The sequence below is a fragment of the Lagenorhynchus albirostris genome, chromosome 1, assembly GCF_949774975.1.
Source record: "Lagenorhynchus albirostris chromosome 1, mLagAlb1.1, whole genome shotgun sequence".
Classification (NCBI taxonomy): Eukaryota; Metazoa; Chordata; class Mammalia; order Artiodactyla; family Delphinidae; genus Lagenorhynchus; species Lagenorhynchus albirostris.
Window position 1 is genome coordinate 53,138,370 of NC_083095.1, and position 27,120 is coordinate 53,165,489.

General features: G+C 33.6%; 1 protein-coding gene across 1 annotated transcript in view; it reads left to right on the plus strand.

Moving 5' to 3' along the window:
- MDGA2 (MAM domain containing glycosylphosphatidylinositol anchor 2) overlaps positions 1 to 27,120 on the plus strand; it is an 825,804-nt gene that overhangs the window by 725,240 nt on the left and 73,444 nt on the right. Inside the window, exon 10 of the mRNA XM_060167534.1 lies at positions 8,221 to 8,369. Within this exon, the coding sequence (XP_060023517.1) occupies positions 8,221 to 8,369 (149 nt within the window). The remainder of the gene's footprint in view (positions 1 to 8,220; positions 8,370 to 27,120) is intronic.

A 27,120-nucleotide genomic window follows, 5' to 3' on the forward strand; every position in this document is an offset into this window, starting at 1 on the left:
CATGCACCCTTCTGAGAAGTATCTTAAATTGGGGGAGAATTTTTACAGTGGGAAACATATCACATTGGCCCAACTGAGATGGTTATATGTGGCTTGAGCATTTAGTGATTTGTTAAAATGAACCGTTTTCTTACAAGAATTACCAAGCCATATTACTTCTGAAAATCCTACCTGATTGCCTACCTATTGCAGTCTGAGTGATTTGTTTCCTAATAACCAAGGGCAGGATTCTTGGTAAGTTATACAGTCTTTGCACCTGACCATCATTTTCAGTTTCTACTTCCTAGCAAATACGCCTGGAGACCATATTCTTTGGTCTTATTTTAATGGCCTCTGCCTTCTTAGAGATTAAGGAAAAGGCTAAATTATTAATATATGAAGATGATTTTAGGAGAGTGTATAAAATTGGATCTTGTGCTCATTCCACGTTTCAAGAAATGAGGTAAAAATGATATTTTAATTTAGACAATTTGAACTCATTATAGTTAAATAATTTTCTGAGTAGGTATTTCTATAAACATATTTACTCTAAATATCTAATCATTTAGGAAGTATCTGTAAAGGAAAATTGAATTATATGATAGGATATTATATTCAAGTGAACTTATTGAAGCAAACTGTGAAAAGACTAAGTTAGTTTTGCACACAAGTCTTAAGTATCTTCTTTTAATGTTTTTTTGTTAATTAGGAAAAAAGCATTGGTATCTATGTAATTTTAATTACTTAATAACTCTTACACTTCATGCTAACACATTTTAATAAATAGTATGAACTTTATGAAGATGTTTCATGAGAATCTTGCTATATGGCATTTTCTCTGAATGCATTTTATAAGGTTATGTTAATAATAACTAATCAACTTCACACCTATGTGGATCAAGCAAGAATAACTGAGATTTGTCAACTTCTAAGTAATATACAAACACATTATTCCATTTTGCTCTACATCAGTTTTTGTTATTCCAATAATATACTTTATTGATCTATTGATTATTCCAGCAAATTTTGTTTATTTAAATAAAACTTTAAAGGAAATTTGTGTAAAGGCTTTCACTGCAACAAAACTGACAACATCATCTTATTTATCCTAAAAAAGATGCTAAAAATAAATTGAAAGGAATTGGGCTAAAATACTCCTTTCTACATTACAACTGGAAAATGATTAAATAGTCTTTCAAGGTCCTACTGAAATTGGTTATACATATTTGAGTGTTCTGGGGAGATATTTTCATTAATAATATTAACAAGTTTAAAAATCTTTTCCCAATCAACAAAATTTTAGTTAATGTACTTGTGATGACAACTCTGTAAGCAGTAAGTACCTGAATTACTCCTCACTCCACCCCAAAAAATACAGATGCAAATGACCATTTACATGAAAAATTTTAGTAGAGATATTTTTTGAGTTCAATTGGTTTTCTTCATATCCTCAACTGAGGGGACAGTATATAAAAAATGAGGTATCTGCCATCAAAGTGTTTATAATCTATTAAATAAAAGATAATTTAACATAACCATAGAAAGGGGGCAAATATTATAATTTGGGCAGTGCATGGAGTTAGTACAGCATATTAACAGCCACCACTGTATCAAAATGATGCAAGATGTAATAATAAGGATTTTATGAATAATTCTGAATCCTATTTTTTATTTGTCATTAAACAGGGTCTTATATAGAATAATTTAAGCATGAGAAATGAGTGCTTCATTTTAGTCAACATTTTCTTTTAAAGGTTTTAAAATTTGTGATGTTTTAAATACTTCATTAAATCTCTAAATATTTTTATTTACAATTTTTTTTTGTTTAATGATGTTGATATATCAGAGAATAACACATTGAATACCAAAAGACTATGATATAGTAGTTGACCATTTTGGGGGGTGAATACACTAATGATATAGTAAATCTATTTCAATTTGCTCTAGAGAATTTTTTTAAAGTATTGCTTGTATACATCTGCAAACTATAATTGGTTGTTTTAATCAAATGTCTGTGAGAGATAAACTAAATTCTCTTAAAAGTTATTAAAGTCTTTGTCAACAGGTAGCTACTACATGTGAGAATATTGAACTTCTAAGTCTTTTCATTTGGGGCACTTTTTTTAATTCCTTGGGTTGTTTGAATACTTATGAAAGATATAGATTTTTAGCTGTGAGTACGTACAATTGGAGAGACCTGGCCAATTCTGAAAATCATAAAATTTGGAATATTATTAACATGTCAACTCATTGGATAAGTAGAAGAATTTTGAATTTGTATTATATTACCTCTCAAATTATATCATCTTGAACTACATGAATTAGTAGTATCTATAATATCATAGTTGAATAGTTGTGACGGATATCTTATGATCACAATTTAAAGCCTTAGAATACTATCTGACCCTTTACACAAAAAGTTTGCTGAAGCCTGGTTTAGAAGGTGGTCTGGTAGAGTCACAATTACCTTAGGCATCCTTGAGGAGAAAGGGAGCAAATTACAGAGTTTCTTAACTTTTTCTTCCCTGGCATATCAATATTTATGTTAACATATCATTATCAAAGCTCTCAAAATAATTTTTTAAACTACAGTCAGAAATAAAAACATGTAAATGCTATATCAATTTTACAATAATTATCCCATTTTATTTTCTCTTTGCAAAAATCATCCTAAATATCATATTGATGGATTAATATTAAAAACGTAGGTATGCCTAGGGAAGGTTGTTCTTGGTCAGTAGCAGTAAATTTATTTAATGGCTATAATTAAATTAAAACTAGCTTTATTTAGAGATATTATCTATTATACCACAATTCTGATTTTTTTAAAAAAATGTATGTGTGTGAAAATTGAAACATCAATATTATTCTAAAACAACAAGGTAGTAGTTGCTTTACATTGTTCAGTCCACTCTATTGGCCCCAATTACATTATGTCTAAATCTGGGAAAGGGCCTCTAATCAGAAAAATAAAAATGATCATACAGAAAATATTTTCAGGAGTACTTATATATTGGTGTAGTATTACAATGTGTTTTCCTAATTAAATGTTAAGTATGGTAGTATAAATATTTATCATTGAAGAAAGAGTAATTAAAGGAAGGATAGTTGTGATTTGGGTACCAAAAGGTAAGAATTGATAAGCAGGTAGAAATTACACCAAGAAAGCATTTCAGTTTAAGGAGTCAAAATGTGTGAGGATAAAACTAGAGTTTTAGGAACTTTCAGTCACTGGCAAGCTGAGTCACTAGAATGCAGGCAAGCGAAACGCAATATAGAGAAAAGTTTACTGACTCATTTATACAGTACTGAGATCTTGCTGTTATGTGGTACCTCATTTCTAACATCTCATCTTAATTGGCCCATTAACCTCATCTTCTATGGCCTTAAAATTCCAGCTCCCAAGGATACAAACACCAGCAACACTCCTTTTCTCCCTAAGCTCCTGTTCAGTGTCTGATTTTCAGTTCTTTGTTTTTTGACCCCTAAGAAACAATTCCTTTTCTGCTTGCAAGCTTAGGAATGCATGTAAGAAAGATTTTTGTTATACTTTAATCTAACATTTTTAGACTAGGAAAGTGACATGTCATATATTCTTAATATATCTTTTACTTTGAGGTTTATGCATAAAATAATATTTTGAAAACTCAATTTACTCACTTTTGAGAAGCTATTTGCAAAATAGAATAAATGTACTTTTATATAAATTTTTAAAAATTTGAACAATTAAATTTTTCTCTATATATATTTTAAGAATATTTTAAAATCCAAAAACTGTAGATAATCATACATATCTAAAAATTATCTGCTAATTTAGATAATATAGTTCTAGCTCAGTTAGTTTTAAATGATTTAAACTTGAACAATGTTGCATAAAAATAAAAGTAGACTATAAAAGAGAATGAAAAATATTTTTGGTGTGCTTGCTAGAAGGACAAAAAAAATGCCTGAAGGATAAAAAAGAAGAAAAATTATGAATTCTTTCCCTGTTGAACCAGCAGATGTCATATTTCGTTGTTACAGCCTAAGATTATTATAAGGGCATTTCCTTTGTATTACTATGCATACTGTGTGCTTCTTACAAAACAAGTGTATAAATATTAAATATGATTGGCTCTGAAACCAGAGAACAAATTTGTGGGGTTTTTTTTTTACTTTTAAGATAGATTTCTCAAACAAAGTCAGAAAGCATTTTTCCTTTATCAAGTTTATCCAAAAGAGGTTTAGTACAAAGTATGCTCTGAGACGTAGCAAGCATATTTATATTTAACTATAACTACACAAAATCATTTCTTATCAGTAATTATTTGTTGCTAATCAATATTATTTATGCACCAGCTAAAAAAGCTTTTCTCATCTTTAATTCTAAGGTGGTAACAATTATTCAACTAAATTAAAACTATATCAACATCCATATATCATCACCATATCTATTCTGTCCCAAAATTTATCTGTCATATGAGACACTGGAACTGGTCATCTCTATTTCCTTTTCCAATCTAATATTTCATGAAAAAATATTACATATGATGTCACTCATATGTAATGTGAAATGTCAATGCAAATAAACTTAAGTATTTTCAAAAATACATTGAAAAACCTTCGTAACAATCTAATTAAAAATAAAGATAGAATTTTATAGTAAAATTGGATCTATTTAGAATATTCAAATGAGGGTTAAATTGTAGCTTAATTTTTCACAACCCTGAAAATACATTTTGATAAACAAATTCATGTTTTCACAATGTCATGAGAATTTTTTTTTAACTTCAATGTCAAACTGCTTCAATAACCTGAAAAGTATTTATTTAGATGAACAATCAGTTCTAGTATTATGACAATTTGCATTTATGACATGCAGCTAGTTTACCCTTCTGGCAGTCAACAAAAAGCAGGATTAGAATACAGATAATAGAAACATTAAATGGAATTTATAAATAAGTGTGCTTAAAACAATTGAAATAATACAAGAAACAGTAGGCAAATGTTTCATAGCACCCTAGAGATTTGAGACTGTGCCTTACCTTAATGACCATTTTGTGGACAGTCACTCACCCATATCGACCCTGCTAAATGGCAGTTAGGTATTGACTAAATACCTCTAGTGAAGGGAGAATCATCCGTATTCAGAGAGGATTGCTAGAACATTTCTAAGTCAAAATATGTATCCTTTAATACCCACTCACTGGCATTCATCTTATTTCATAGATCTGTTAAAATTTAGCCTGTGATGGAGTTTCAACTCTCAGAAAACTTCATTTGCCAGTTTTTGAGAGATTTTTTTTCCTTTTCCATGCTAAATAGACTTTATTCTCTTCTCATTTCTCTTTGAATGTATCATTCATTTTATGAAAAACGTGATACTTAGAACTAAATCTAATACCCCTTGTATTTCCCTCTTGGCTAAAAAACAAAAGCAAGCCCCTCTTCTCCCTGTGCCCCTCAAAAAAAAAACAATAAGCAAAATGAAAAACCAACCATTGAGACTCTTTATCCCCTCAATTCAATCTAGACACTAATGTCTAATGAAAACACTCTAAGTTGACATTTCTCACTTAAAAAGCTCATTACTTCATTTATAGGTTTTGGATGCTTTTTTTTTTTTTTTTTTTTTTTTTGCGGTACGCGGGCCTCTCACTGTTGTGGCCTCTCCCGTTGCGGAGCACAGGCTCCGGACGCGCAGGCTCAGCGGCCATGGTTCATGGGCCCACCCGCTCCGCGGCATGTGGGATCTTCCCGAACCGGGACACGAACCCACGTCCCCTGCATCGGCAGGCGGACTCTCAACCACTGCGCCACCAGGGAAACCCCTTGGATGCTTATTTTTAATCAAAACCCCTGGCTCTTTATCTAGGCTACTACTAAATGTACCTCCTCAATAACAGTTTGGGAAATTTGGTCTCAAATACAGGTTGTCAGTGATGTTTTGGATATTTATTCATTCATTCAGTATATTGTGTTCCTCTCATCTAGATTTTGCTAAGTGTTGTGAACATGAATTTGTGCTATCATTTAGTTAGTAATAATAAAAATATCATACAACATATAGAAGAAATAAAATGAATGTGATGACTCTTTTCCAGAGACCTCCTTCTATGCAAGATTGTTTGTATAGAGTTGGTAATCCATTTTCAATAAAACTGAATGAATATTCATAGAACATTTTTTAATGCACACAGTGTTGATATAGGAGACTTTTCCAAATGTTACTAAAATTCCGATATGTAATTCAATGTATTTAATTTTACTAGTAAATTTGTCAAAAATTAAATTCAGTTCATCTGATGTTTTTTTCCTGGTGAACCTCACCAGGGTAATAGAAACCATCACTTTCATTCTTAGTGTTCAACATTCATACTTTATATGTAATAAATTCTTATGAATCAACTCTTCTGCAATCCCTAGATGATAGATGACTAATGATGGAGAAAAAGAAAAAACCAGATAAGATATATTCCTGCATACAGGAACCCAGGAGGAAAACCCCAGGAGGACATTTAATATTTAATCTAATTTCAAAAAAAAATCTGTTGAATAATGTACAACTTATTAAATCATAATCCAGTAAAAATTGCAAAGCTATTTGAAAAGTTGGAGAAAATGTAAGCAATTTCCAGGAAGACAGAGGCCATACCTCCTTGTTCATTGCCTAGAACACTACTTGGCATTCAATAGGCTCTAACTAAATACTGATTTAATAAATAAATGTATTATTGGTAAAAAGTAGATAGTGTGAAAAAAATCTATATTTCAGAATATCAAAAAGTTGGGATACTTTCCTGGTGGCACAGTGGTTAAGAATCTGCCTGCCAGTGCAGGGGACACAGGATCAATTTCCTGGTCCAGGAAGATCCCACATGCTTGGGAGCAACTAAGCTCGTGCACCACAACTACTGAGCCAACGCACCACAGCTACTGAAGCCTGCACACCTGGAGCCTATGATCAGCAACAAGTGAGGCCACCACAATGAGAAGCCCGCCCACCACCATGAATAGTAGCCCCTGCTCACCTCAACTAGAGAAAGCCCGCACGCAACCATGAAGACCCAATGCAGCCAAAAATAAATAAATTAATTAATTAATTTTTTTAAAAGTTGGACATATAATTCCCATGGTCTGTGAATTTTTCTATTTGGCAATTAAAAGACAAAAACTGAGATGGTTTATGTATGTTACATATACTATGTATACCTCACATATCCTTAAAATCTAAATAAAAGCCTTTTTTGTTATTGACCAAAGTTCTTGTGTTGTTAAGTTTTTGTTTGGTTAATTTCAGTTTAGTGACCAAAGACATGAATAATATAAACACAAATTGTCATCTTCACTGATTTTTTTTTGACAGAGTTGATCATTTACTTGCTGACATACTTCTTTTTTATTATTTATTTATTTTTTCTGGAAGTATAGTTGATTTACAATACTATATTAGCCTCAGGTGTACAGCATAATATTTCAATATTTTTATAGATTATATTCCATTTAAAGTTAGTATAAAATGATGGTATATTTCCCTGTGCTGTACAGTATATCCTTGTTGCTTATTTTATATAGTAGTTTGTGTCTCTTAATCCCACACCCCTATCTCACTGATGTACTTCTTTTGATTTCTAGGATGCCACATTTTAAATTTTCCTCCTGTTCACTGGTTGTTCTGTCTCAGGCCTTTGTGGGGTTTGTTATCTCCTCCCATATCTCTTAACCTTGGATTGCCCCAGTGGTCAGACCTTAGCCTTTATCCACACACACTCCCTTGGTGATCTCATCAGTCTCATGGCTTAAATTTAAACTCTTATCTATATGCCTGTGGTTAGCAAGATTATGTCTCCAACCCTGGCCTCTCCTGAATTCTAGTCAAGTGTATCCCACTTAATGGCTCATTTAGATCATTCAAATTGTTCAAAAATAATTTCCTGATCTTCTCCCCCCAAATTTGATCCTCCCATAACTTTACATATCAGTTGATGGAAACTTCATTCTTCTGGTTGCTTAGATCAAAAAACTTGCAGTCATCCTTGATTCTTCTCTTCCTCTTACACTGCTTATACAACCAACCAGGAAATCTTCTTACATCTCTTCTCAAATTCTCCAGAAATTGATTAGATTTTAATCACATGACTTTTTAAATACAAGAATTACTTATGGAACACGAAGTAGAAAGTAATAAAAGGGCATAAAGAATAAGTAAGTATGTTTAACTGTAACATGTCATTTAAATTTAAGGACTTTTTCTGTTTTTAGGAAAGGCCTATGCTCCAGAATTCTATTACGATACCTACAATCCTGTGTGGCAGAACAGACACCGTGTTTACTCCTACAGTCTACAGTGGACTCAAATGAATCCTGATGCAGTAGATCGGATCGTTGCATACCGGTTGGGTATTAGGCAGGTGAGGAATTTAATTGTCTTCTTTTGTGTGTGTGTTCCTCTGTGAAGACCTTGTTACTATGATGTGTTGCTATAAAGTTTTAATCAATTTGCATGAATTCCAGAATATATTTTTCTATATCAAAGATAATATTACCTTACCCAGAACTGTTCCAAATTATTTACAAATCTTTGAAATTAAGTTATGCATTTTTCACTATGACAGGAGACATATTAAAGTGAGCTTTCTGAAATCCTTCATCATTACATGTGCTATAGAAATTACATGGTATAATTTCTGTGAAAGAAACTAAGATGTTCTCACACTTACCTGTACTGCATAATTCCTTGTCTTGTTTCCTAAGCTAGAAATTCTACATATTTTTATTCTAAGAGGTTCAAACTATATATAGGATTTTTAAAAGCTAATTTAATGTGTCTGTAGAATAGAAATGTTTTGGTAAAATGAGAAGAAACAATGAAATATGTTTTCCTAAGGTAGCTGAAGATTATAGATTGTGTAAAAATATCATAGCTTTTTCAAATGAACCACTGTTAAACTCAGTTATCCTTCGTTGGTATAAATGATATTTTTGAAATTTAAATATAGGTCTTTACATTATTTCCTGTTACATAGTGTGTTATCTGGAGTGACTATTTCAGCATAACAAAACGTTTTTGAAGATTTATTTGATTACCACATAAGCTATTAGCTCTCTCACATCTTTGTATTATCATAGATTTGTAAAATGTGTTTTCCACTTCCTTAACTAAATCACACAATAGCATTTTGAGTTTGGATAGTAGAAAGGACAGAATTTGCCTGGAGAAAGATTGGTCTGACCATCAGCAATCCACTCAGTGTTACTATCATAAAACCAATGTTTTTTTAAATCTTGTTAACAAAGTTATAATAAAATACTATGTAAGATACATCATTAAAATTAAGAAACATTGTAAGTTGAACATTCTTATCCTTCTTGTCTAAGTATTCACAGGTCACAGACATGGTAGACAGGAGTGGATCATTTGGAAACTTTCTCTATTACTCTCATTTACTTTGGTCCCTAAGTAAATCTGAGTAAATCCCAAATCCACATCAGAATTGTTTGTTGTACTCATTCTAATTTAATGATAATTTTTCTTGATAGAGAAGATAGAAAAAAGAAAGAGCAGCAGTCTCCCTCGGTTTATGGGCTTATCCCTTTCTTTTTCTTTTCTCAACACAGCTAATATTTTTAGATCTTTTATATTTGGAGCATCTTAGCACACTCTTGACTTTAGACACCTCACATTCATTTCCAAGTCCTTACTACATGATTTGGTCATTCACATTCATCTTTTATTACCCTATGTTTTCAAAAAACTAAGAACCTAATACCAAATTGCTATTTGTAAAATTGAGTCATTTTATTTAGGTGTCTTTTCCTTTTTTCTGGTTATAGGTTTTTTTGCAACAATAGAGTCAGAATTTCATCTTTAGTTTCTCACCTTCTTCCTCAGCTATATTTTTTTGGAGTGTCTGCCCTTTGCTTCCTGTATGCTGAAGGGCTGCCTGTTTTAATCTGCGGAATTAATTTACCCAACCCTACTCATCATTCCTTTCTTTTATGCTAACAGTCTTCTAAACCTTTGTTCACAAAGTCTCCATTATGTATACAAGTCACCTTCTCCATGAGTCAAGTTTAACAGAATGATTACTATCTCTGTCCTCCCTCTCAACTGGAGCGATTTTAGGAGAATTAGACTTCCTCCTAAGAGGGATCCACCTAGTTAAAGCCCTTCCTTCTCATCCATATCTTGTACTAGTTATTAATACACTACCTTTTATAATTTTTTTGGCTAGGATTGCTATGCTATTTTCCAATGACAGTTTCTCTTCTTAGATTTTCCTTTCCTGATATGAACATCTCCACTAAATTCCTGTCTTTATGTTTCCTGATCATAAAACTAGTATATAACTCCCTGATATGCAGTGACACACATTTCCCGGTCTGTGTTCATCCTTGTGAACAAATTAGTTAGGTAATTTCCCCCTACTCTGCTACTTTACAATACATTATATATGCATGCATATATGTGTATAAATTTCCCCTTACTGTGTTTTGCGAAAATTATGAATTCCTGACACATCTGGCTTCTGATTCTAGCCAATCTAGCCTTATCATTTTTAGCTATATAACCTTGAACAGGTTTCTGAACATACCAAACCTAGGCTCCTACTTGGGAAGTTGAAGATAATGATAACTGTTAGGCAATCAAAGTGTGGAGTGGAATACATCCCCCATTTATCCCACAGGCCAGGTTCCCTTGTGCAAGGCAGTCTCTGCACAAACATCTGTGGCAATTCTTGCACTCATCTGCCTGGGTTGTGTAACAGTTTTTTTAAATGCATCTTAAGAGCTTAACATATCTACCATTTTTATTTCAGTTTTATTTAGTACACTGTATAACCTGGGCCTAAGTATTATTCCAAGCCATGATTTTCACAAAATAATTTCTAGACTTTTTTTTCACTATGTCTTATTTTTATTTCAAACCTGCTGTCCTCCATAATATCCATTTTACTGATTCACATTTTTCTCTTCCGCTTTGAGTCTTATTTTAAAGCCTTCCTGATCAGATCGATGTCTGCTGCTAACACTATTCTTCCCAAGTTTCTGAGATTCATGCTATGCACTAGAGGAAAACATATTTCTAGTGTTATAAACCATGGTCCAGAAAACAATCCTTTCTCTTACGCAATTTCTGAAGCTACTTCTTTACTTGCCTTAGCATTATTTATTTTACTAGAATTTTCTTTTATATTTAGAAACAAGTATTATTTTTTCCTGGAGTGCTTTTTTTGTAATACTCTATTTATTGATAATTTTACTAAGATACTACATCTTGCCATGGAAGAGAAATTTTAATATATCTTTTGTGGGTGTCTCAATAAAGAGTAATGGCCTTCTGCTGTTCTGCCAATATGAATGGAAAGGAAATGTTCGTAGATATGGTGTAGGAACAGAAAGACCACGTATAAACACTACTCTTTTCCCCACTCCCATATTCTCTACACTTAACCCTTACATGAAACATCTTAACATGCAAAAGGGCCTCAATAGACATCATTTCTTTTGAAGATCCCCTTGCATACCAAAATTGAGGATGATAGGGCAGATGCATTTTAGATACAATGAAATTGATATAATTCTTTAAGAATATCCCCTGTTTAATAATAGGACACAAAGTCATTAAGTAAAATAAGGTTATATTATCTTAGAAAATTTAGATTACTTCTTCCTCAGGTATGTACATTTGGTTATCAACATTGTTTTAACACACAATCAGACACCAGCATTTAAAATAATCACTCTTGAATTCTGATCTGATGATCATTTATGTTACATATTCTATGATTTTAAAATCGTTATTTTACCCTATATTTTTATTTTGAGCCTGTATATCTAATTTCTTCTATCCATAAATTATCTAGATTATCTAATGAAAAGTACTTCCACTTTTAATATCAAACATGACCTAAAGTGTACAACACACTTCTGATTCGATGAAGTCTGAGAAGCAAATTTGATCCTTTAAGACTCATGGCAAATTCAGTTGTAAAGCGTCCGACTTTGTGTTTTTTGGGGGGGGTTTTTTGTGGGGTTTTTTTGCGATACGCGGGCCTCTCACTGTTGTGGCCTCTCCCGTTGCGGAGCACAGGCACCGGACGCGCAGGCTCAGCGGCCATGGCTCACGGGCCCAGACGCTCCGCGGCATGTGGGATCTTCCCGGACCGGGGCACAAACCCGCGTCCCCTGCATCGGCAGGCGGACTCTCAATCACTGCGCCACCAGGGAAGCCCAGACTTTGTTTTTAATCCACAAACTGTTAGAAACTTTATTACTTACTCTTAAATTAAGTAAGATTATAAAATCACTAGTATATTATTAAATCCCTGGCTGGATGGGGTTGGTAAACTGAACCCAGCATTCCCCCACCTTTCTGGTAAAATTAGCTGACCCTTTTGGTTAAACTGTAGGGTCTTTATTTAAATATAATGAGGAAAATTGTCTCAGAATTTGAGTATTGGCTTATACACTTTTCTTAAAAGTTGCTGCAGTCGATCTATAAAAAAGCACTGGAATTCTGGAATCAATGCTTTAAAAAACTTAAAAAGAGAACAGATATTTCATGTGAAGTTAAAAAAATTAGTGTGGAAAAAAAGTTTTCTCAAAGTCTTAATGTCCTTAAGTTGTACTTTTTAGGCTCAGCTAAGCAATTGTTTAATCTCCTTAGACAGCTACTAGCCTCCCAATTGTTTGCTTCATTTGTTGCTTAACAGGAAAGAGAAAAAGGTGATTTGAATGTCTGCTTTCCTTAGTATTTAAGGAATTAAGAAACAAGCAAAACTATTTCTAAATTATCTGAATATACCAAACAACACAAACATCATTTGACTCCGTTTAACATACACACTATAGGTTCTGATAATAAAGGATTTTAGACTTTTTTACAGTTTCCTTTTTATACTCCACCTAAGACATGCACAATGAATGTGACTTTTTGACTGTCATCTTTGGAAAGTGGGATATTTTATTGAATAAAATATTTTAATTCACCGTGTTCCTGTCTTCTTAAATCTTGATATATTAAAATGCTTAGAATTATCATACCCACATGCTTACCCAGTCAGTCAACAAAACTTTTAGTAAATTAATCATCTAGTGAATACCAGGATTTTAAAAAAGTATTGTCCTCGATGTCCTGTTAACAAAAGTGCTATAATAATAGGAGCATGTCCAAAATTCCATAGTAACATGAATGGGAGCAATTAGTACTGTGACATAGTGGTTAAGTGACATGATCAGCAAGCAAAGTAAAGACTTGTTAGTTTCTATAGGTTTATCTTCATAAATAGTTATTGTTAATAATGACTAATTAAGAAATCACTAATCACAAATACACTTTTTGGTAAAATTGATTACTGGATGAATTTATTATAAATTTTATTTTGGTCTTCATACGTGCTACTATAATGATTGAGCTAGAGTTTATTTCTCCTTCCATTTAAAGCATACTTTTTATTTTATTAAATAATTCATTGCTTATTATTGTTTATTAAAGGGCTAATGTTTTAATAGATCATAGTAATTAAAATTTTATAAATTTATTGTATACATAGATGACCATATGCATTGTAACTATGGCTATTAATACAGCTAATACCTAATTTAATGCATTGATCGAAGAAGCAGAAAAATTTGAAGAGATGGCTTTTTATGCTTTAGCATCTTGTATGAAGTATTAGTTTCTAGGGCACAGTCTAGAGATGCTGAAGGAAAATGGTAGAATAAGATAGAAGTGAATAGAATAGAATATTCTATTATTATGAATAATAATAATTATATTATTAGATAATATAATAATATTAGAATATAACAATAATATTAGAATTATGTACATTAGAATAATGTATGTAGTTGACTTAAGGCCATTGGACAGATTTTAATGAGAGAGGTGTTTGGTGGAACCATTTGACAAAGAGCATTTAATGCCAAGTCCAGGGAAATCTGTGGCGAATTGACAGATCATCTGAATTGATTTTATAGTCTTAAGTCATGAGTAAAATTACATCTTCTGTAGATAGATTAATCTGGTATCATACATAGTACATTGAATGATATTACAATAGAGGCAAGGCCACAGTTAGGCATGTTTGAAGTAAGTTTTAATAAGATTTAAATTAGAGTAGTGAAGGGGGAGAGAAAGAAAAAATGAATTAAGAAAATTTTGAAATGGACAGAACTTGAATATTGATTTAATTTTGAGAAACAGTTTTTAAGAGTATAGTGACCTTATGTTCTCTGCTGTTTACTTCAATTTCTTTAGTGAATGCTCAAGAAATTATCAAATATATAGATGAAGAAGAGAGTAAGGGATATAGAGAAGTGTGAAGAAGCCATTTTGTAAATGGTCTTTTTGGCTCCAGAAAAGAAATAAGCCAGGGGCTTCCCTGGTGGCGCAGTGGTTGAGAGTCCGCCTGCCGATGCAGGGGACACGTGTTCGTGCCCTGGTTCGGGAAGATCCCACATGCCGCAGAGCGGCTGGGCCCGTGAGCCATGGCCGCTGAGCCTGCGCGTCCGGAGCCTGTGTTCCGCAACGGGAGAGGCCACAACAGTGAGAGGCCCGCGTACCGCAAAAAAAAAAAAAGAAATAAGCCATAAGCCAGTTGGTAAAAAATGGCATCGTCTCAATATTCCAAGTGAAGGGCACTGCACATATTCCCTTTATTCCTATAAATACTAACATCACAATGTATCTGCTAGGAGGAATAAGCACAGTAAATTTAAAAACCTGGATAACCTACAGACCTTTGATATAGAAGGCTTTGTGAAATAAGGGTATTTTGTCTTGGAAAATTCCAAGTACTTTCTGAGGAGTTTTTCTGAGTCTGTGGCCTTTTGTACAGATTTCATTTTGTGTAGCAATACTGCTAAGGAAAATTAATTAGAATTTTCCTTTTTATTGACCCTGAATGTAGTGGAAAATGAACAACCTCAAAGAGACTTTTGGAGTGAAAAAGTATTAAATTATTGCCAGAAATAAGATATTGAATCAAAGTTTGCAAATATACCTATGTCTTCAAATTGGTCTTGTTAAATTTGAGTTGATAGAGGAACATCAAGCAAAAGTTACCATAGTTAGAAACATGTTACTAGAATTTGAGTGAACACTTCCCCTTGAATGTGTAAATTTATAGGTCAGAAGGATTAGACATGAGAACCAAAGCTAGCAGAAATGTAGACGTAAATGTACTGTATGAAGACAGTAATGATAGAAGGTCCAGTGAAAAAGAATGAACTGAGAGGTAGAAAAATCTGCCAATGTCATGGAAACTAAGGGAAGAATATGTGAGTGTGTGTGTGTGTGTGTGTGTGTGTGTGTGTGTGTGTGTGGTGGTTCTTGTACTTGTAAACAAAATTTTTAAAGATTAAAAAGCCCTAAATTTTTAAAATACCAGATACTGACAAATCAGTGTTGCTTTTTTAAGAGGGAAATAGGAAGAAAAAAAAGATTGTATATAGGTTTAATATTATTCCAAGGTCAACTGATTACAAATTTAATTAAATTTACCTAAGCCTATCCTGGCTGTCCACTTGAATCAATATTTTATAAAGAAGAGAAGACTGACTGATATATTTCCTTGGATGAAAGAACAATTTTTAAATGTCTAAATTGTTTCTTTTACAACCTATAAACCTATAAATACATGGTTATTATGGATTCCAAGACTTTATCCAGTCAAAGAAACTACCCAACAGACCAATATATATATTCAGTGTCTTAAATGACTGGGAGTGTAGAGTTCAATGGAAAACAGTCACTTATTTTGCTTGTTTGTTTTTTGGCTGCGTTGGGTCTTCGTTGCTGTGGGCTTTCTCTAGTTGCGGCGAGTGGGGCCTACTCTTCGTTGCGGTGCACGGGCTTCTCATTGCAGTGGCTTCTCTTGATGTGGAGCACAGGCCTTAGGCGCGCAGGCTTCAGTAGCTGTGGCTCGCGGGCTCTAGAGCGCAGGCTCAGTAGTTGTGGCGCACAGGCTTAGTTGCTCCATGGAATGTGGGATCTTCCCAGACCAGGGCTCGAACCCGTGTCCCCTGCGTTGGCAGCCAGATTCTTAACCACTGCACCACCAGGGAAGTCCCCCAAGTTTTTTGTTTGGGGTTTTTTTTTTGCGGTACGCGGGCCTCTCACTGTTGTGGCCTCTCTCGTTGCGGAACACAGGCTCCGGACGCGCAGGCTCAGCGGCCATGGCTCACGGGCCCAGCCGCTCCGCGGCATGTGGGATCTTCCCAGACTGGGGCACAAACCCATGTCCCCTGCATCGGCAGACGGACTCTTAACCACTGCATCATCAGTGAAGCCCGAAAATAGTCACTTTCAGCTACTTTTCAGGAAAAAAATGATCAAAGCTTGAAATGAAAAATGGAGTTGGAATTAACAGTCATTTTCTTTTTTTAGGCTTTAACACCATGCAAGTTGCTTGTTTGAGTACAAATTTGTATATGGATTTATAATCTATTTATGTACTGTATCAATTAATAAACAACACAGTTTTCTTTGTCTTATATCAGTGGTTCTCAAATTTGAGTGAGCATCAGAATCATCCATAGGGCTTGTTAAAACAGTTGCTGTGACCGACTCCCAGAGTCTGGTATAGTGGGTCTGGGGTGTGGCCCAAGAATTTGTATTTTTAACAACTTCCTGTGTGATGTTGGTTTGGGGCCACACTTTGAGAACCACTGTTTTATATTTTCAGACTATAATAAAGAGACTAAGATCAGATTCCATTTTCATCTTTTGGCTTTTCCTTATACTAACATTCCTATATGATCTCAATATGAAAAACAGTATTACAAATACTGATTTAAGAACAGAGCTTGGCATATGGTGCTCAATACCATTTGTGGAATGAATGGATTTGAAATTTATGTGTTATAATAGGTAACCATTAAGTTCCAACTGGAGGTGCATCCTCTAGTTATGCCTGGATTGATGCATTTCCAAAACGAGTGATTATTAAAATATTGTTCTCAGTCCACTGTTGAGTTTCAAGATTTATACCATGGACTGAGAAATAACCCAACTGCAAATATTTTCTTTAGTTCTTCTGGGCAAGATATACACAGCTCCTTAGGCTTACATTTGTATATATTTCTAAGGGCTTTTTTTTTAATAAGAAACCTATTAATGAGATATTAAAAGTTACTTAATTGTGGTATGTGTAAACTAAAACTTGCATGTGGTGATTCTGGTGGCTAATTCAATGCTTTTCAAAGGAGCATGACTACCTTAAAACACAACTCCTCAGTGAACATTCCCTCAGATTTCAAGACTGAATGTCAGAGTTGTCTTGAATTGATAACTATTTCCTATTACTTCTTTTCATTTCTAAATATAAATTACTATTTGTTTAGCTTTATCATTTTCAGTTGTATTTCTTTAAGTTTCTTAAGTTGTTTTAAAATATGGAGTCATACTTATTTTTACACTATTTCTATGCCAAAAACCTGACTATTTTTCAGCAGTTAAAATATTTTAACTAAAATAGCTGGAACAATATTTACCTTTGAATAATAAATGTTGAACATAACAGATTTCAATAAAATGTTAATAAAGTTACATACAATAACTAGTGCTGTATGGTAGCTTGATTATAGATTGCTGGCTTTTCCAAGTTTCTATTCTGTTTTAAAAAGTTCAAACAAGAAATGCAAAATATCACAAAGTGCTTAAGTTGCTTTAGTGTACTTCAAATTAAGGAAACCATTTCTGAAAAGATGGAAGCAAGAAGTTGAGTAGAAATTTGAAGGTAATAGTTTGAATATCATAGGCGTTACCTATTTTTAATAGCTGACCTGTCCTTGATGTGTGTGTGTATATATATATATCTCAATACCATAAAGTCTGACACTATTCTAGGTGCTTTACATATATCATCATGTTTAACTCTTAAAACAACACAGTGAGGTAGATACTATTGTTATTTCTATCTTAAGGCTAAAGAAACCATGGGGTTAAGTAACTCATCCAAGATCATAGAATTAAATGAAAGACTAAGCTGGATTTGAACTCAGTCATCTGGCTTAGAGTCTGGCAAGTGTAATTCAGCTGAATACCATCTGAGCCATGTGCCTTTATCTTTATATTTTTCTTCTGTTTCCTCTTTCTCCCCCTCCTCCTCCTCCTTCTTCTGATAGACTACCTTTTTTCCTAATTTCTCTTGTAGTAATTTTCTGTTGAAATTTTCTGTCTCTTTTTGTATTAACTTCAGTTGCCATTCATAATTTAATTAAATTATACACTTCTATATTTATAAACTTATGTCAACATATTTGAATATTATATTTTTATTCCTTTAATGTCTTCTATATTTGGGAATATATCTGCTTTTCCACCAACAATGCATGTATATATTTTATACAAGGCTTTTCTGTTTCTGGATATCTTTTCCTCAACTTTTAATTTTATAAATTAAAATTAAAATTTTAAATCTCTATAAACTTTTAACTTTAAAATTTAATTTTATAAATTTTATAAATTGTTCAATTATGATATGATATTAATATCTTTTAAAAAATTTAATGATAAATGAAAAAATAAAATAATTGGTTTCAAAAAAATGTAAATTAGGAAAATATTCAAGTATAATATTAAATAACAAAAATTCTGTAAAATTGGTATTATCACTGTTGTTTAGATGCAGAAATACTCTTACAGAATTTAAGCTGTATAACCATGCTCTACAGAGAGAGGTCACTGGGGAGCTAGCTTATTAACCTTTTTTGTTTAATTCTAAAAGCTCCTTTCTTAACTTTTATGCTTTACTGCTATAAAACTAGATGTAATTCTATGAATTATTAGAATATAAAGAGAGGTGGGGTTATTTTGGAGATGAGATTGGATAGGCGGCACAAGGCTCTATCATGAAGGGCTGTAATGTCTACTCACCTCTTGCTGCTCCCTCTCCAGACAAATAAAATAAGTTTATAAATTAAAAATGCCAACACAAGAATAGGGATTTGCTTTGCCTTAAATAAATGAGACGAGACAAAATGGGATTAGGCTTTATTTTAAAACAATACTTAAATCTGTATTCTATATTTCATGTCAATTTATAAATAAGTCATTAATAAGAAATAAGAATTATTTCATGCAATCAACAAAATATGTACAAAGTTCAGATTAAAGAAGAAGTGCTCTGTCAAGCACTTGAGTTGCCAAAGGAGTGAGGATGGGAGGGTGAGAGGATAGTTCTTGTCTTCAGAGAGTTTAAAACAAACAAGGAGATAGACAACCAAGCAGATATCAAACTACAATATAGTTTGATAAGTATTATAATAAGTGTGGATATAAGGTATTATGGGAAAACATTGGAGGGGAACCTAAGATGACTTTGGGAAGTGAGGAATGCTGATGGAAGAAGTACTAGCAAACTGATACCAGAGGGGTGAAGAGAAGTTACCCAGATCAAGGGACTTGGATGAAATTAACAAGTGCCTGGATACAAAGCCAGCTTGATAACATTTGGAGAACTGAAAATAATGCAGTATATCTGGACCTCTCCTGAATCATAGTTCAGCGGAGAAGGAAGAGATCAAAGTGGAGATACAAGGGACTGAGATCATGAAGGGCCATGTGAACTAGTCCAAAGAAATTGGACTTTACCTTGAGAGAAGTGGGAAGACACATAAAGAGACAAAACAGAGGAGTCAAATAATCACTATCGTGGTACAAAATAAGGGACAGCGTAGAGTAAAAGCTGTTGTTTTATTTCAAGTGAAATATAATGACCTGAATCAGTGCTGCTACACTGGTAATTGGAGAGAAATTTATGTGGCAAAATCAGAAGGATTTGTTGATTAAGTGTATGTTGGGGAATAAAGGGAGCAAGAAAGCAGAGATGAAGAAACTGTTCACTGCTTAAGTGCTTGTTGGCTTTACAAGATCTTATGTCGAAAATGTTAATATTGGTTTTCTCATTTTTATATGTTAATAAAATATTCTTGAATGTTATTTTTTATATTGAGAGAAAAATGAATTGTTACTGAAATGAATATTAGGCACATATATAATGGAATGTTTTCAAAGAAATGTAAAATGATGAAATTTTTTTTTTTTAGTTCATTGCTTGTTACAGCCTTTTTTTTTTAACATCTTTATTGGAGTATAATTGCTTTACAATGTTGTGTTAGTTTCTGCTTTATAACAAAGTGAATCAGTTATACATATACATATGTTCCCATATCTCTTCCCTCTTGCGTCTCCCTCCCTCCCACCCTCCCTATCCCACCCCTCTAGGTGGTCACAAAGCACTGAGCTGATCTCCCTGTGCTATGCGGCTGCTTCCCACTAGCTATGTATTTTACGTTTGGGAGTGTATATATGTCCATGCCACTCTCTCACTTTCTCACAGCTTACCCTTCCCCCTCCCCATATCCTCAAGTCCATTCTCTAGTAGGTCTGTGTCTTTATTCCTGTCTTACCCATAGGTTCTTCATGACCTTTTTTTTTTCCTTAGATTCCATATATATGTGTTAGCATACAGTATTTGTTTTTCTCTTTCTGACTTACTTCACTCTGTATGACAGACTCTAGGTCCATCCACCTCACTACAAATAACTCAATTTCGTTTCTTTTTATGGCTGAGTAATATTCCATTGTATATATGTGTCACATCTTCTTTATCCATTCATCTGCTGATGGACACTTAGGTTGCTTCCATGTCCTGACTATTGTAAATAGAACTGAAATGAACATTTTGGTACATGACTCTTTGAATTATGGTTTTCTCAGGGTATATGCCCAGTAGTGGGATTGCTGGGTCATACAGTAGTTTTATTTTTAGTTTTTTAAGGAACTTCCATACTCTTCTCCATAGTGGCTGTATCAATTTACATTCCCACCAACAGTGCAAGAGTGTTCCCTTTTCTCCACACCCTCACCAGCATTTATTGTTTGTAGATTTTTTGATGATGGCCATTCTGACCGGTGTGAGATGATATCTTATTGTAGTTTTGACTTGCATTTCTCTAATGATTAATGATGTTGAGCATTCTTTCATGTGTTTGTTGGCAATCTGTATGTCTTCTTTGGAGAAATGTCTATTTAGGTCTTCTGCCCATTTTTGGATTGGGTTGTTTGTTTTTTTGTTATTGAGCTGCATGAGCTGCTTGTAAATTTTGGAGATTAATCCTTTGTCAGTTGCTTCATTTGCAAATATTTTCTCCCATTCTGAGGGTTTCCTTTTGGTCTTGTTTATGGTTTCCTTTGCTGTGCAAAAGCTTTTAAGTTTCATTAGGTCCCATTTGTTTATTTTTGTTTTTATTTCCATTTCTCTAGGAGGTGGGTCAAAAAGGATCTTGCTGTGATTTATGTCATAGAGTGTTCTTCCTATGTTTTCCTCTAAGAGTTTGATAGTTTCTGGCCTTACATTTAGGTCTTTAATCCATTTTGAGCTTATTTTTGTGTATGGTTTTAGGGACTGTTGTAATCTCATACTTTTACATGTACCTGTCCAGTTTTTCCAGCACCACTTAATGAAGAGGCTGTCTTTTCTCCACTGTATATTCTTGCCTTCTTTATCAAACATAAGGTGACCATATGTGCGTGGGTTTATCTCTGGGCTTTCTATCCTGTTCCATTTATCTGTATTTCTAAAATGATGAAATTTTAAAACATAAAATGTGAAGGAAGCTTCATGTTATAATGTAAAGTACCTTTAATGTATCAATATATCTATGCAACATTTTTTAATGTTCTAAAGACACTAAGCTGAAATTTATTCTCAAAGATCCATGTCTTAAGAAAATGACACAATAAAAAATTCATAGGAAGTCTTCTTATTTTTAATTAGCAGCTTCTTTTCTTAAGAATCTAATTCAAACATATATTTTTTTATAAGGTGTTGCAATAAAAGGTCCTAAATGTAACAAACAAACTCTAGAAGAATCTTTGGTAAGAATAGTTTCACTTAACGTATAATTTTTTTTCCTTTACACTGTCTCCTCTATATTTTTTGTATTATCCTTTCCTTAAGTGTCCGAGTGTCCCACAAATATTGGTGTACTAGGTTGAGTACTACTGTATATTGATACAAAACAATCGTTACAATATCAATTGTTTTTTGGAAGGGACCATGTTGAAACATGCACCAGCTTTTAAAATCCTCCTCCTGGAAGGAGCACATATCACTTCTGTTCATATTTCCTTGTACAAAGTAAGCCCTATGACATGATCTGAGGTTAAACAGAGCAAACAAGTGTTATCCTTATGTACTGCAAGGAATAAAAGAACCAAACATTTATGAAGAGCTCAAATTACCACCCAGATCTGCCTTTCTGGCCAGCAGTATTTGATTGAATATATTAATAATGCCATTTGATTTTATACTGAAAATATAACCTCAGAAAGATCTACTTCTTAAGTTTACTTATAAAAATACTAAAGAACAAGTAAAGATTTATTTATGAAGTTGTGCCATTTATTTCAATGAAAGTGTAAAGAACTCAAAGGGGCTTGTGTGGTTTGAGTGCCTGAGTCAATAAATAAAGAATGAAATAAATGCCCTTGCATACATATGATCTATGTAAAAGAACACTAAAATCTGACACATGCTCCTTTAAGTAATTCATCAAAGCCTTAATGTTAATTCTTATTTTGTAATTAAATGTTACATACTGTTATATGTACATGGAATATGAAGTAAACAAGACAGAAAGAGGCCATGATGGACCTTGTATTCTGGTAGAGAGCAGACCAAAAAATAAAAATAAAATAAGATAAAATAATAATAAAATAAATGAATAGAATATTATCAGAAATGATTAATGCTATGCAACACATAAAGTAGAGATAAAGGAAAACTGGTATCTTTAAAATTCATTCTGTGCTCAGGGAATCTCAAGAAAACTTGAGAAGTAACAGAGGCTTATCTACTTTTTCCACATGTTCATCATTTTGAGACAGTTATCAAACCATGTTCATAAAAAGTGGACTTATAGTTCAGTCTGGGGGAAAGAAGGAATAAAATTTTGAATAATCAAGTACATTAGCTAAATTAAAAAAATAATAAACTTCTCCTGCATTCAGTTGCCATTTTAGTTATTCTTAAAAACTAAATGAAATAAAGTAAATGACCCAAAAATTCAGTGACTACATTCATAATCCTTAATTATGTTCAGGAATAAGAGAATAAATCTGAGTTGTAATACAGTTTAAATCTATATATTTTGAGAACATATTTTGACTGGTCAGTGTGTAAAAACCCGTTGACAATTTGCAAGACAGATCACCTGCACAGGAACAAATTGACAACTAAGAAGAACATAATGAGGTTATAAGAGACATTACTGTGGGGACAAGAAGTCCTACTTTCAGAAGGGTTGAGACTCCTAATGCTTTAATCATAACTGTATTTCCTTACTTCTTTAAATAGTTAGTTTGTATTTGGTATTCCAAAAATCACAGTTATTTAATTGGTATAAAATGAGCCTAAGTAGCTCCGCCACCAAAAAAAAAAAAAATCCAGGGTTAGAGTATCAAGATGCTAAGAGACAGGTGACAAAAGATAAAATTGAGAAGGAAAGAGCTGCCAAAGGCAGCACACATGATACCAAGAAATCAAGAACTAGAATCTTAGCTATTCCCCCCTTCAAGACAGCTCTATCCATGGCAAATGGAATATATTTTGGTAATCTTTAGTTTCTGAAATTCTGGATGAGGTTTATGTACTCTGAATTTTTACCTTATATTTTATAATAAGCACCAGGAATAGAAATGTTAAGGATCATTTTGGTTTTATCACCAATAAATGGTTAGATGATATGTGTGGCTTTATTAGTATCTGGTTTTATTGCTAACAGTGGTATGATGATATGTGTGGGGGTTGTTTGTAGGACATTATATCAAGGATATTGTCTGAAGCTCTTCCTCTTGCCTTTCAATTGGGACCACAGCTGAGGACAGAGATGTGCCTCCCACTCTGAGCTAATGAGAAGACAGAAACATCCCTAACAATATACTCAGGAAAAACTCCTTACCTTATGAAACTTTCCTTTCGATTTAGGAAGAAATCCTGTCTGCAAATAAACAGCTATTATGATTTTGGATAGTAAAAATATGTTTTGGGGATAAAATGTAGCAAGATCATGGAGTAAAGAATGAAATTGATACTATATGAAATAGTGTGGTCAGGGACACCTTTCTTAGGAGTGGATGTTGAGTAGAAACATGAATGAGGTCAAGAAATATGAGCCAGGAGCTTCCCTGGTGGTGCAGTGGTTAAGAATCCATCTTCCAATGCAGGGGACACAGGTTCAGTCCCTGGTCTGGGAAGATCCCACATTCAGTGGAGCAACTAAGCCCATGCACCACAACTACTGAGCCTGCACTCTAGAGCCTGCGAGCCACAATTGCTGAGCCTGTGTGCCACACCTACTGAAGCCTGCACACCTAGAGCCCGTGCTCTGCAACAAGAAGAGCCACCTCAGTTAGAAGCCCGTACACAAAAACGAAGAGTAGCCCCTGCTTGCTGCAACTAGAGAAAGCCCATGCACAACAAAGACCCAACTCAGCCAAAAATAATTAATTAATTAATGTAAAAAAAAAAGAAATATGAGCCAGAAAATTATTGAGCATAGAGATAAAAGCAACACATATGTATATCAGAGGAAAATAAATGCATATGTAAACTGTATATTTTTTATATTTAGTTTTGCAGGCATTATATATTCAAATGTCTATTGGAAAAATAGAGTAGTTCTATTACAAGAAATAGTGGACTCAATACATAAGGCAAATGCTAACAGCCATAAAAGGGAAAATCAACAATAACACAATCATAGTAGGGGACTTTAACACCCCACTTTCACCATTGGACAGATCATCCAAAATGAACATAAATAAACACAAGCTTTAAATGATACATTAAACAAGATGGACTTAATTGATATTTATAGGACATTCCATCCAAAAACAACAGAATACACTTCCTTCTCAAGTGCTCATGGAACATTCTCCAGGATAGATCATATCTTGGGTCACAAATCAAGCTTTGGTAAATTTAAGAAAATTGAAATATCAAGTATCTTTTCCGACCACAATGTTCTGAGACTACATATCAATTACAGGAAAAATTCTATAATAAATACAAACACATGGAGGCTAAACAATACACTACTTAATGACCAAGGTATCACTGAAGAAATCAGAGAGGAAATCAAAAAATACCTAGAAACAAATGATAATGAAAACACGATGACACAAAACCTATAGGATGCAGCAAAAGCAGTTCTAAGAAGGAAGTTTATATCAATACATTCCTACCTCAAGAAACAAGAAACATCTCAAATGAACAACCTAACCTTATAGCTAAAGCAATTAGAGAAAAAAGAAAAAAAGAAAAAACCAAAGTTAGCAGAAGGAAAGAAATCATAAAGACCAGATAAGAAATAAATGAAAAAGAAAGAAAGGAAAGAGCAGCAAAGATCAATAAAATGAAGATATATTTAAGATTGAGATTTATCTTTGAGAAGATAAAATTGGTAAAAATTGGTAAAAACTTGGTAAACCATTAGCCAGATTCATCAAGAAAAGAAGACTCAAATCAATGCAATTAGAAATGAAAAAGGAGAAGTAACAACTGATATTGCAGAAACACAAAGTATCATGAGAGATTACTACAAGCAACTATATGCTAATAAAATGGACAACCTGGAAGAAATGGACAAATTCTTAGAAAAGCACAACTTTCCGAGACTGACCCAGGAAGAAATAGAAAATATAAACAGACCAATCACAAGCACTGAAATTGAAACTGTGATTAAAAATATTCCAAAAAACCAAAGCCCAGTACCAGATGGCTTCACAGGCAAATTCTATCAAACATTTAGAGAAGAGCTAACACCAATTCTTCTCAGACTCTTCCAAAATATAGCAGAGGGAGGAACACTCCCAAACTCATTCTACAAGGCCATCATCACCCTGATACCAAAACCAGACAAAAATGTCACAAAGAAAGAACACTACAGGCCAATATCCCTGATGAACATAGATGCAAAAATCCTCAACAAAATACTAGCAAAGAGAATCCAGCAGCACATTAAAAGGATCATACACCATGAACAAGTGGGATTTATCCCAGGGTTGCAAGGTTTCTTCAATATACATAAATCAATGTGATACACCATATTAACAAACTGAAGGATAAAAACCATATGATCATCTCAATAGATGCAGAAAAATCTTTTGACAAAATTCAACACCTGGGCTTCCCTGGTGGCGCAGTGGTTGAGAGTCCACCTGCCAATGCAGGGGACATGGGTTCGTGCCCTGGTCCAGGAGGATCCCACATGCCGCGGATCAGCTGGGCCCATGACCCTTGGCCACTGAGCCTGCGCATCCGGAGCCTGTGCTCCACAACGGGAAAGGCCACAACAGTGAGAGGCCAACGTACCACAAAAAAAAAAAAAAAATTCAACACCCATTTGTGATAAAAATGCTCCAGAAGGTAGGCATAGAGGGACCTTACCTCAACATAATAAAGGCCATATACGCAAACCCACAGCCACCATCGTTCTCAATGGTGAAAAACTGAAACCATTTCCACTAAGATCAGGAACAAGACAAGGTTGCCCACTCTCACCACTACTAATCAACATATTTTGGAAGTTTTAGCCCCAACAATCAGAGAAGAAAAAGAAATAAAAGGAATCCAAATCAGAAAAGAAGAAGTAAAGCTGTCACTGTTTGCAGATGACATGATACTATACATAGAGAATTGTAAAGACTCTACCAGAAAACTACTAAAGCTAATCAATGAATTTCGTAAAGTTGCAGGATACAAAATTAATGCACAGAAATCTCTTGCATTCCTATACACTAATGATGAAAAATATGAAAGAGAAATTAAGGAAACACTCCCATTTACCATTGCAACAAAAAGAATAAAATATCTAGGCATAAACCTACTTAAGGAGACAAAAGACCTGTATGCAGAAAACTATGACACTGATGAAAGAAATTAAAGATGATACAGACAGATGGAGTGATATACCATGTTCTTGGATTGGAAGAATCAACACTGTGAAAATGACTATACTACTAAAAGCAATCTACAGATTCAATGCAATCCCTATCAAAGTACCAATGGCATTTTTCACAGAACTAGAACAAAAAATTTCACAATTTGTATGGAAATACAAAAGACCCTGAATAGCCAAAGCAATCTT